Consider the following 12,813-nt stretch of genomic DNA (forward strand, 5'->3'; position numbering starts at 1 on the left):
TTTCCGAACAAATCGTCGAATCGTCATCTTGTAACAAAACCGACAACCGATACTGATTTGTTGGATCCAATGGTAGTAACCAATCACGTTCGTTTGCGCTTTCGATTGTACGTACGCACTACTCTTGTCTCTGCAGTCAATGACGAGAGACAGACGCGCGTCGTTTCCGGCGGATTACGGGATTACTCGTACTCGTAAAATCCGCGAAACGCGGCGTCCGGCGACAACGGCGTCTGTTCTCTCGTAACTGCTCGTGACGTCCCGACGGCGAGTATACTCGATTCGATCGTGAAAAGAAAATCCGGAGGCATCATCGAGCATTACCACATCGAAAGCTTGATCGAGGTAAGAGAATATCCTTGGAAGTCGTCCGCTTTCATAGCCAACCTTATTTTCGTGCTTAACGATTCCTTTCGACTTAATTTCGGCGTAAGAACGACGGGCCGTGTGTCGTGTTGAATTATTACATATACGCATCTCGTTGCAGAGCATGGACTCTCGGAGACGTTTGTCCGGTTTGTCGAGATTATAAGTCCTCCGTTAATTCATCACTCGGTTGAGAAATCGACGAAGGAATAGAAAAAGCCGACGACAATCTAGCTAGCCAAGATGTATCTGTACAATCTGACCCTCCAACGTGCCACGGGCATCACGCACGCGGTGCACGGCAATTTCTCCGGCAGTAAAATGCAGGAGATTCTCGTCTCCCGCGGCAAATCGTTAGAGCTGCTACGACCGGATCCGAATACAGGAAAAGTCCATACCCTGCTGACCGTAGAAGTTTTCGGCATCATTCGATCCCTCATGGCATTTAGATTGACCGGCGGAACGAAGGATTATATTGTCGTCGGATCAGATTCTGGGCGTATAGTAATATTGGAGTACATTCCTGCTAAGAACAGCTTTGAAAAGGTACATCAAGAGACTTTTGGCAAGAGTGGATGTAGGCGCATCGTTCCTGGCCAATATCTTGCTATCGATCCGAAAGGAAGAGCGGTTATGATAGGTATATATTTTTATCTCATTTTTGCCTTCGGCAGTTTTATGGAATAACAATTTATATTGTTATTCTTGTCGTTAAATACCATGTGATTATTCTTTCCGTGTTTCAACTGATTAACATTGATTACATCTTTATTATTATTATGATGGTATTTTATTGATAACACAATTAATACAATTAATTACTTTGATGTGAATCTAATGTTATATTTTGTTATATTTACTGTTGTAGGTGCTATTGAAAAGCAGAAACTTGTGTACATTCTCAACAGAGACGCTGAGGCCCGTCTTACAATCTCTTCCCCATTGGAAGCTCATAAGAGCAACACTCTGGTGTATCATACTGTTGGCGTCGACGTTGGTTTTGAGAATCCTATGTTTGCGTGTTTAGAGATCGATTACGAGGTAAACTTGTGTAACTTTTGTATCACTTTTTTAGTAACAGATATTGTTGATAGTATCATATGATTATTATACCGTGTTTCAACTGATTAGCATTGATTACATCTATTCATTGTTATGATATACTTATACGATCATATTTGCAGTATTATATTCATATAAAGCGTGTATATTTACTATCTCTTGCAAAAATGTTAATTCAGGAAGCTGACAGCGATCCCACGGGTGACGCGGCAGTGAAAACGCAGCAAACGCTTACGCTATATGAGCTTGATCTCGGTCTAAATCACGTAGTACGGAAGTACAGTGAGCCATTGGAGGAACACGCTAACTTTCTTGTATCTGTGCCCGGTGGCAACGATGGTCCAAGCGGCGTACTCATCTGTTCCGAAAACTATCTCACGTACAAGAACCTCGGGGATCAGCACGACATACGTTGTCCGATTCCGCGACGCCGTAACGACTTGGACGATCCTGAGAGAGGAATGATATTCGTGTGCTCGGCCACGCACAAGACGAAGAGCATGTTCTTCTTTTTGGCGCAGACAGAGCAGGGTGATATTTTCAAAATTACCCTCGAGACGGACGAGGACATGGTCACCGAAATTAAGCTGAAATACTTCGACACGGTACCGGTAGCTGCGAGTATGTGCGTCCTGAAAACGGGATTCCTGTTCGTCGCCTCGGAATTTGGCAACCAGTTAGTACTATAGACCGTATAACTAATGCGTTCGAATTACTGCAAACAGCGCAATTACATTATCCTTTTTTAGTTACCTGTATCAAATAGCGCATCTCGGAGACGACGACGACGAGCCCGAGTTTAGTTCGGCAATGCCACTGGAAGAAGGTGACACTTTCTTCTTCGCCCCTCGACCGCTTCGAAATCTAGTGCTGGTCGACGAGATGGACAGTCTCTCGCCCATAATGGCTTGTCAGGTGATATATCTATTTTATAAGATACCAAGTTTCTTATTCTCGACTACGCACGTCAAGTAGGTAGGAGACGTTACTCGTGCGTCTCTTTCCTGTGGGATACTGTGCAATAACAGAATTCTCTTCGTCGCCTTTGGTTTGTTATTGCAAATTGAAGTGAATACTTGGAGAGACAAGCGTGCACTTGTAATCGCGATATTTTTCTTTTCTTACGGGTCTCTCTTGCAGAAAAGACGAGAAGCTTTATGAGAGATTTTGATTGTATAGGTAGCAGATCTGGCGAACGAAGATACACCGCAATTGTATATCGCTTGCGGACGAGGACCGCGATCCACGTTACGAGTGTTACGCCATGGTCTCGAAGTTTCCGAGATGGCCGTGAGCGAGCTGCCTGGTAATCCAAATGCTGTATGGACTGTGAAGAGAAGAATCGATGGTTAGTCAAATGATATTTCTACATAACAATTGTCTGCATGTTTCCACTTGAATTGCTTATTCGACAGTTGATAAGTTTTAGCTATCATTTCATTGAGAATTTACTTTCCACATGTCTCGTGTCTATCTCTATCCTTTTTAAAATCTTTTTTACGTCAAAGCGACGAGGACTGAAGTATTCTATTCAGTCAGCATTACAAGTATCACAGATACTTCTATGTTTCTTCCATTCTCTTTTTGCGAAAGTGGATCGTAAGTGGCTCAATAGCATAATTCGAACAGATTTGCGTAAAGCTTTGGGGTAAGAACATTAGTACTTGATATAACTTGGAAAAGAAAATTGTAGTTTTGCTTTAAAAAGACAAACGGCATTGGTTTTATAAAACGATATTAATGAACCTGGTGGCTTGATACACTCTTATCAAACACCAGTTCTCTCTTTCAGGATGCCAGCGCGCTATTGGTTGACCCACAGAACTCTGAATGACCGAAAGGTAAGGAACTTCGGCGCGAAATTGGCACGAGTAAGAGTCGATTCGTTCGACAAAAAATTAAAAAAAAAGTAGGCGAAAGCCCGTCGACTCTTTCTGTGCCGCACGAGAGCGTGCGCAGTCGAATGATCGAGGACACCTATATTATATCTCTGTGCAAATTCAAATATTCGATTCGACGACGCATTTTCCTACGTATTGAGGATGAGCTTTGTAATTTTGATTGCAGAGGAATATGATGCATACATCATAGTGTCCTTCGTGAACGCCACACTCGTACTCAGTATCGGCGAGACTGTCGAGGAAGTAACGGACTCGGGTTTTCTCGGTACAACACCGACCTTGAGTTGCTCCGCTTTGGGCGAGGATGCATTGGTGCAGGTACATTGCACATGGAAATTATATTGTATGGTATTCCGTGGACCCCATGCGTGAACCATACATCCCATGTTGTATTAAATTTGAGAGTAATGTAAAATTAAAGTAAGTAAAATTTGATTCGATTATTAAAACATTTTAAAATTAACTTTAGATTAAATTATAAATAACAATCTAAATTAATAGATTGTCTGATCAAAATAATCATATTTTTTTCTTAATTCATATTTTTGGGACAATGGTATATGCATGGGATTGTAGAATTTTTCTCTCGATTGCACTCGGTATCTCCGGCACCTGGTTGACCACGTGCCGGTCGCAAAAAAGTGCTAAAATATTTCGGGCTCACGCATCGTTGGAACGTTCTGGATTTAGTCTAAACTTTCCTGGTATTACAGGCCCAACAATCGTACTACAGAAATCTTTTAATTTTTACAATGATCCACATAATCCAATATATTTTGTTTTATTATTACTAAGTATATGACACGTGAAATATATAATTCAATCATCTGAAATCTCAAATGTCTTTCAGGTATATCCTGACGGCATACGTCACATCCGAGCAGATAAGCGTGTCAACGAATGGAAGGCACCTGGCAAGAAGACCATCGTGAAATGCGCGGTCAATCAACGTCAAGTTGTGATTGCCCTCACTGGAGGGGAACTAGTCTACTTCGAGATGGATCCTGTATGTATTTGCAACAATTCTTAACGCTTCCACGATTATTCCAACGATCGCATTATTTGTTCTCTCTGAGGTGTTTGATTCTTGTTCTCAGAGAAGTAGAGGATGCGAAGAGCATACTACTCATTTCATCTTGCATGACCAACCTAACTGAGCCTATTGCTTAGTGGTTGGAACTGATGGAGAGTGAACAAGACATCGCAAAATTTTTCGTCGGTAATGGCTTTCTATTAATCCGTGTATCTTTTCAGACCGGACAATTGAACGAGTATACGGAAAGGAAAAAGATGCCCTCGGAAGTAATGTGCATGGCCCTTGGAAACGTGGCAGTGGGCGAGCAACGCTCGTGGTTCCTGGCTGTCGGTCTACAGGACAATACCGTGAGGATAATATCGTTGGATCCCTCGGACTGTCTAGCGCCAAGAAGCATGCAGGCATTACCAGCAGCTGCGGAAAGTTTATGCATCGTGGAAATGGGCGCCAAGGAGGCGGACAATTCCGAGGATGCAGCGCCACAGCAGTCCAGTTTGTACCTGAATATAGGTAAATTATATCTCGAAACTTGCATCTATATTTTTTGCTCGTAGTTTTCATTTCTAAAAAAATTGTGTCAAATCGTCTTTAATACGTGTTGTATGTTACTGTTAATTTCAGGTTTGCAAAATGGAGTGCTACTCAGAACTGTGTTGGATCCGATTTCCGGCGATCTCGCAGACACGAGAACTCGCTACCTGGGCTCTCGTCCCGTTAAACTCTTCAGAATACGAATGCAAGGAAATCAGGCGGTGCTGGCGATGAGCAGCCGATCCTGGTTGAGTTACTACCATCAGAATCGTTTTCATCTAACGCCTCTATCGTATGAGAGTCTTGAATTCGCGTCGGGCTTCAGTTCCGAGCAGTGTCCGGAGGGTATTGTCGCCATATCGACCAACACATTGAGGATCCTGGCACTCGAAAAACTTGGCGCCGTGTTCAATCAAGTGAGCTTCCCGTTGGAATACACGCCGAGGAAGTTCGCGATTCACGCCGATTCCGCGCATCTAGTGGTCATTGAGACTGAACACAACGCTTACACAGAAGAGACTAAGCAACAGAGAAGACTGCAGATGGCAGAGGAGATGCAAGAGGCGGCCGGTGCCGAGGAAGCGGCGGTCGCTCGGGAATTGGCAGAGGCATTCCTGTCGGAAGAACCAAACGAGGCGGTTTTCGGTGCTCCGCGGGCAGGCCCGGGACTGTGGGCTTCTATGCTGAGAATAATGGCACCAACTACCGGGCAAACGTTCGAAGTTCATCGTTTCGAACAAAACCTAGCTGCGTTATGGTAAGCAAAAAAGAAAAGAACAATCAAGCTTGATCAAAATCCATGGTTGTCCAATGTTATAAATTTTTTTCCTTCACAGCCTTTGCCTCGTGAAGTTCGCCAATCAAGGTGACCAGCTGTTTCTCATCGTTGGAGTCGCGAAAGAATTTCAATTAAATCCTAGAGTCAGCAATGGCGGTTTTCTTTATACGTACAAGTAAGATATCTCACTTTATTCCTAATGTTCTCTCTGATATTTTCATACTAAAATGATGATTATCAATTTGGATGTCTGTATTTCGATGATGTAGTCCTGCAGTGCTGATTTTTATAGCAACTTTCAACGAACATGATATTTCTCGTGACGAAATAATCAAAAGTGATTGCTTCATGTTCCAGAGTAAATGCGGAGTGTACCAGTATCGAGCTGCTGCACAAATCTCCATTAGATGAGGTACCATTGGCCATTTGTCCGTATCAAGGTCGAGTACTGGTCGGCGTGGGTAGAATGTTACGGCTTTACGACATGGGTAAAAAGAAATTATTGCGTAAATGCGAGAACAAGCATATACCGAACGCTGTCGTATCGATCAACGCGATTGGTCAACGGATCTACGTCAGCGACGTGCAGGAATCCGTGTACGCTGTGAGGTACAAGCGCCAGGAGAATCAGTTAATCGTTTTTGCGGATGACACGCACCCCAGGTGGATCACGACGACGTGCGTGTTAGATTACGATACCGTCGCCACCGCCGATAAATTCGGAAACATAGCTGTGGTGAGTTCTTACCGTGGTCGCCTTATTTTTGTTAGCAATGTGCAATGCGTTTGTATAACAATTAGATACGGTTCGTTATATTCTTGTCTTTCCTCTTTTCAGATACGATTGGCGACTGGGATTAATGACGATGTAGACGAAGATCCTACTGGAAACAAGGCTCTCTGGGACCGAGGATTACTGAATGGTGCGAGCCAGAAAGCGGACACAGTGGCGTGTTTCCACGTCGGCGAGACGGTAATGTCGTTGCAGAAGGCAACTCTCATACCGGGCGGCTCTGAGAGTCTGGTGTACACAACCCTAAGCGGAACGGTAGGTGTGCTCGTACCGTTCACAAGCCACGAGGATCACGATTTCTTCCAGCATCTGGAGATGCACATGCGATCCGAGCATCCTCCTCTATGCGGCAGAGATCATCTGTCCTTCCGGTCGTACTATTACCCTGTAAAAAATGTCATCGACGGCGATCTCTGCGAACAATTCAACTCGATCGAGCCTGCTAAACAGAAGAGCATCTCCGGCGATCTCGAGAGAACGCCATCCGAGGTGTCGAAGAAGTTGGAGGACATACGTACACGTTACGCTTTCTAAATTTTTCAGACGCAAGGACCATGTCCTTCGACGTACTGTTTTTTCAACTCTAGGACTCTGATGTTTCTAATATATAAATGATCTTGAAAAAATCCGCGATGGATGCTATTAATTTTTTTTATTAATCAATCTTTCTTTTTGCATAATATTGGATCAATGTAATACATCTTTTCCGTCGATTTGATCGTGCAAACTAAATTCTGTTGTATACATGATGATTGCGTATAAAAGTTCAAAGCTGTGTAAAAATTCGAGATTTTTTTTATATGTGTGATAGCTTTATATTATATAGACATAAACATAACTTTTAGAATATGTATATGTTAACATCGAGATGTAATGTATATTCAACTTCTCTTAAACAAATTGTCAATAATGGGAAAAAAATAACAGTATTTTAATAGCTTTAGAGACTCGTGTAAGCTTTTTGTATTTCAGTAACAATTATAAACCACTATGAAAATCACGAAACGTTGACTCATAAAAGTGTGAAAGTTATCGGATTTGGCTCTTACGTTATAAATAGGTTTTAATTATATTTATACCACGAGTGTAGATATATAAATGTAATGACGTTGTTCCACCACTATATATACCTATATATACCGAACTAACGCATTGCCATTCGAATTACATCAGCGATTAAGCAATTAATTTCCGTTCATTGTGGTCTTGCAAATTGCACATTAAATCACCTACCAAATCTAACATCAATTCATCACCTAATATTGATTTGTATATCCATCCTCTGTATATCTAAGCATGAATATCTTCGAATATATTTATTAAAGAAGAAATGCTCACCATCTTTCTTTCTATTTTTCAAGAGACAATATCTCGCTATCTCTCTCCAAGTATACTTCATATACTTGTAAATTTTTATATTGTGTATGTATATATGTTTTTTAAGTTTATTGCTCCTAAAACGGGAGTTGCCATCATTGCATGCATTTTCAGTCAAAATATTTTTTTAACTCTTTAATAATCTCCTGTAAACCGTGAGATCGAATCTTGAGATCCTATCGGCTACGAGTCGACCATTCCTCCATAGAGCCACGAGGTGTTCGCCTAAAGTTTTAAAGTAAATTTTCCTATTCGATTTATGAGCATTTTCTCGATGGCGGATTTTCAACGACCATCAGGAATTGCCCCGCTATTACATGGTGCTACAGTTTCTGAAAAAGTAGTCTTAGCCTCTTCAACGAGTCCACTTCATTCCGACTGAAACTTAAAACTCGTTTTTAGTTTCGTTACATTCGCAATTTTTACGGGAAAGTGATATAAGTCACATATTTTCAATCTTCATTGGAGGAAACGGGCTTGGTATGCCACGCCTAGAGAGACCTTTCCTTCCCCATATTTTTCAAATTTGGATGAGAATTATGAGAAATAAAATCCGAAACCTTATCTGCAATGTTATACATCTAATAATGAAACTATATGTTTTCAGTATATTTGAATATAAAATATAAAACAATTCAAGGAAGGATTAAACGACGAGAGATTTCGAGCTCGTCGAATTATTACTCGATTAAACGAAGTCACATTTTCGCAAAGGAGCAAGACTTCGATTTGCAGGGTCTGCAAATAGATTTTGCTATTTAAGGATATCTCACCACTTGAATTAGAACAGTGGAGCGATGAATCTATCTACGTTATGCGCCGTTATGGCATAACTAGGTGAGCATGCATCCCGGCGGTGCATTCATCACTCAATTGCATCTCCCTCCAGTCCCTCTTCTCTTCCCGATACTCATGCATGCACATGATTACTCACACGTACGCGCACACATACAGTCTCCTCAAAACATTCTATAACTTAACGCATGAGTGCACTGCACACCGGCGCGACATTTGGGAAAAACCAATGGGCTTCGTTATACCAATGGAAAATTTTACTATTCTATTCTATTGTTATTTAATACTTGTAATTACTTAACACACGCGCATTATTCGGCAAAAGTAAATGTCATGTTTCGCGGAAACGAGAAAATAATAGAATTTAGGTAGGGTACACCGGGTACACCCCAAATAGCAAAACGCCTGTCATATTTACGTAAACTCGTAACGAGTGTTTGCGTTTGCGTTTGCGTTTGCGCAAATAACGTGTAAAGATGCAGTCGCAAAATGGTCAGCAAAAATATTGAATTTGTTTCAAGCAACGGTTTATTTAACGTTCGTTATTTTTGGCCAGAAAACTCCGGGTGTAATCACTAATCAGTTGTAAATAGTTGGCATATTATTGATGGAAGCAAATGTACATATTCTGACTGCAAACAGTTTGCAGCAGTAATTTACACATCTTTGCCGCAAAAGCACCATTATATAAATATGAATCCTAGATGCTGGATGGAGCTACGATTCATGTTTACGCAATGTTTGTGGCAACAATACATAAATTTATCTTTAGCGTTTGCATAATTTTGATTCAGTATGCACCCTCACGTTTCGCGTGCGTCGGGCACGCACAAGTATTTCACTTAACATTTCAAAATCTAAATTTATGTGAATTTTATGTCATTTCCTGTAACAATTATTTAATTAGTAATTAAGCAAGAATTGAGATATGTATCTTTCGATACCTATGGAAAATCATCAGAATTATTAGATTAGAAGAACATATTTTATCGTATATTCGACGAAATATAGATATTTGTTTAATAAGAGATATGGGTTTAATAAGAGAAAGTACTCATGAACATAAAAGAAAGAGTAACAGGGTTCACTTTTGAACTTTTTTCCATTATTTTGTAAGCTAATATAATAGTTAAAGTTAATAAAAATAATATACAAATATATTTGTTTTGGTTTTTTAACAGATAAAAATTGAAATCATAGATTTTTTAAAATATCGTACAAACGTTCTCCTGGCTACAAAAGCAAACTTTTTTATGAAATATAAATTTTTTTCGGATGACTGTCGATAAACCTATCGTAATTGCATACCCTAATTTCAAACGCAAAATTCATGTTGACTTGTGTAATATATCGATACTGACGCGAAATAAATATATTATGTATACAATAACAGTAATAACACATATATGCGTAATTCCGGCACAATTTTTCGCGTCACGCTCCCGGATTTTCTTCCGTGCAAAAGTGGATTAGCTCGCTGCCTCGACACGCGAGATATCCCCGTCTAATTATAGATACGCGGCTGTTTACCGCACCCTCGCGCGTTCATGCCGCTATCGGATTTACCCCGTGACCGCGTTTCGCGGGAATTAGATATTCTTAATTGGCACGTGCGGCGACGTGCATCGCGCGGACGATGAACCGTTTTGTAATAAGCGGAGATGATAATGAGCGCGCGCGCGCGCGCGCGCGCGAGATCGATAACCGCTTGAAGGAAGAAAAGGAACGACGAGTGGCGACCGCTCGAGTACCGTTGATGCTGCAGATAACGCGATAAAAGAGTGTTACGGTCTCTTCAGAAAGGGAGAGAGAAAGATAGAAAAAGAGGAAAAAAGAGAAAGAGATGTGCGGAAAAGGGTGTGTGCATCCGAGTTCGATATCTCCGTCGTCGGCGTCGTCGCCTCGTCAGGACTCGGGACGCGCGATGCACGCGCCGGTGGCCGCACATATGTCATGTATATGTATATTAGGAGCAACGAAACGTTGTCGAGCGGCGATAACGACGACGTCCTCGACACGCTTCGTCTCGGCGATACGGGTGCACGCGTCTCTCCGCAGGCTCCGAGCTCTGAGAAGCTCGAGAACATCGGGGAGACCTCGAGAGTCGGCCAGTCGGGGGGATGGTTGCGGGTTGCGGTGCACCCTATACCATACCGCGTTTATACAGGATGTTCCACCTATCTCGAGCTCATTTCAAGTTATATCCGCTTCCTCTATCTGTGTCATCGCGGGGAAATGTACGAGGAAAAAATTATATTGTATAATAGGAAGGTCAAGATTGTGTAATGTATAACTTTTACATGCATAATTTTCCTTCTTTGCTTTCGACTGTCAAGCTGCGAAAACGAAAAAAGATAAAAAACGAAGCGAAATTATCGCCGTTTTTTTCATCTAGAAAGCAAGATCGTCGATTTTTTTTTTCCATTCAAAAATAAATTTGGACTTTTAACTTAACATAGAATTTGATAGAGAAACAATGAGAGAGAGAGAGAAAGAGAGAGAGATAGAACTGTCCCCCTTTGCACCAATCAATATAACACGGCGTATTGTTCTTTGTTTGAAAGCTAATATGGATGATCGATTCAGGATGATTTTGACAATCATAATATCCGTCTCTTTGAACAAAATAATTTCACGGAAGATACCGAGAGAACCAAGCTAACAATAAGTGGAACGCTCTATATACCGACGTCAAGAGTCTCGACAGTTGACGATCTCGTGGACAGCAGGGTGAAAAGAGAGACGGCAGCGACGAAATCCACCTACTCGTGTACATACATATACGTATATGTAGATTGTAGATAAATTTCCATGTTAACATCTCTGCAATAAAAATCAATTGTCGTCATCGTGATACCAATGCACTCTGAAAAATTCATATAAAAATCTTTAGTTTTAGTATATCCACCTTTCGATAAAAGTTCCAATTAAAAGAATATAAATAATTATTACTATAAAAATTACGCTCGAAAAAAATCTATATTATTCCAATTAGATATGTTATAGTGTTTCTTTCTATATACACCTGACACCTTTTAGTATACATGCGTGTAAAAGATTATATACGTATATAAAATATACATATATATATATATAGTAATAGGATATATATATATATATATATACTAGTAGATATACTTTTATATGTATATAGTATTTCATCTGATGTGTGTGCTGAAAATAAATACTAATGTTTTCCATTTCCGCTCGAAGATCGGTTACCCATCCCAAACAATCGGGGGCGGGGGGACGCGATTCGGGACTCCTGATATAAGAGCTGTGTGAAGTTGGCCCCCCCCACTACTGAAAATCCAATAATAACTATTACCATTCGTTTGGTGGTCGTTTGGTGGTGTTTGGTAGTCCATTCCCGATGATTGGTAGTCAAAACTGTAACTAATAATGCGAAAAAAAGACATATGCGCGTGAAGTTAGCCCCCCCCCCCCCTCTTGTAAAACTCGGCTTTCCAGACTGCGTATATCGTTATAACTGTAAGCATTCGTTTGGTGGTCGCGTGCTGACGTTTGATAGTTTATTCCCATTTATTGTTAGCTAAAACTGTAATTAATAATACAAAAAAAGACATACGCGCCTGAAGTTAGACGCTCTTTTTATAAAATTTGGCTTTCCAGACTGCATATATTATCAAACCGAACATTTACTTTACCAATAAATAATTAATCTGCATATATTATTATAACTATAAGAATTCGTTTGGTGCATTTAGTAATTAAAAATATAATTGTTAAAGAAGACAATAAAATATATATGTGTGTAACCATGCGTTTTATAGAAATATTCTTGTACGATTGCATGTTTAATTATAATCATTAATATTTATTTAACGAGTATTTTATAATTATATATTTTTTGTAATTATTAAATGTGCATAGTCGTAAAAATTACAAAACATAATTAGTCGTTATTTTAATTACGCTCTACAATTCTAAAAATTAAAAGATTATATATTACTTGACATTTCGAAAAATAACTATGAAATATGACCACAAGAAGAATTAAAAAAACTTTTTATATTATTTTATTGTATCGATTTATTATAGAAAAAGCTTGAAAAAATGTTTTGATGTTAGAAGTGGATTACACCAATTTGATCCATATGTATTTAATTATTAATTATTAATTATTGAAAATTAACTACCAAACATCATAAAA

General features: G+C 40.0%; 1 protein-coding gene across 1 annotated transcript; it reads left to right on the top strand.

The window, feature by feature from the left end:
• The first annotated feature begins 160 nt into the window (after positions 1 to 160).
• Sf3b3 (splicing factor 3B subunit 3) lies at positions 161 to 9,797 on the top strand. The gene is made up of 13 exons (XM_071709755.1): positions 161 to 345; positions 488 to 1,006; positions 1,235 to 1,407; positions 1,608 to 2,104; positions 2,178 to 2,343; positions 2,608 to 2,776; positions 3,496 to 3,647; positions 4,180 to 4,335; positions 4,584 to 4,875; positions 4,987 to 5,653; positions 5,733 to 5,849; positions 6,032 to 6,410; positions 6,513 to 9,797. The coding sequence occupies exons 2-13, from the start codon at positions 610 to 612 to the stop codon at positions 6,999 to 7,001; spliced, it is 3,654 nt and encodes a 1,217-aa protein (XP_071565856.1). The 5' UTR covers positions 161 to 345; positions 488 to 609; the 3' UTR covers positions 7,002 to 9,797.
• The last annotated feature ends 3,016 nt before the right edge of the window (positions 9,798 to 12,813 follow it).

The sequence above is a fragment of the Temnothorax nylanderi genome, unplaced genomic scaffold, assembly GCF_030848795.1.
Source record: "Temnothorax nylanderi isolate EJ_2023f unplaced genomic scaffold, tnyl_v1.0 TNYL_tig0081_pilon, whole genome shotgun sequence".
Classification (NCBI taxonomy): domain Eukaryota; kingdom Metazoa; phylum Arthropoda; class Insecta; order Hymenoptera; family Formicidae; genus Temnothorax; species Temnothorax nylanderi.

Coding starts and splice junctions, on each gene's coding strand:
- Sf3b3 (XM_071709755.1), top strand. CDS start 610: ATGTATCTGTACAATCTGACCCTCCAACGTGCCACGGGCATCACGCAC. Junction 1,007..1,234: donor AGGAAGAGCGGTTATGATAG/GTATATATTTTT, acceptor TTACTGTTGTAG/GTGCTATTGAAAAGCAGAAA. Junction 4,876..4,986: donor CAGTTTGTACCTGAATATAG/GTAAATTATATC, acceptor TGTTAATTTCAG/GTTTGCAAAATGGAGTGCTA.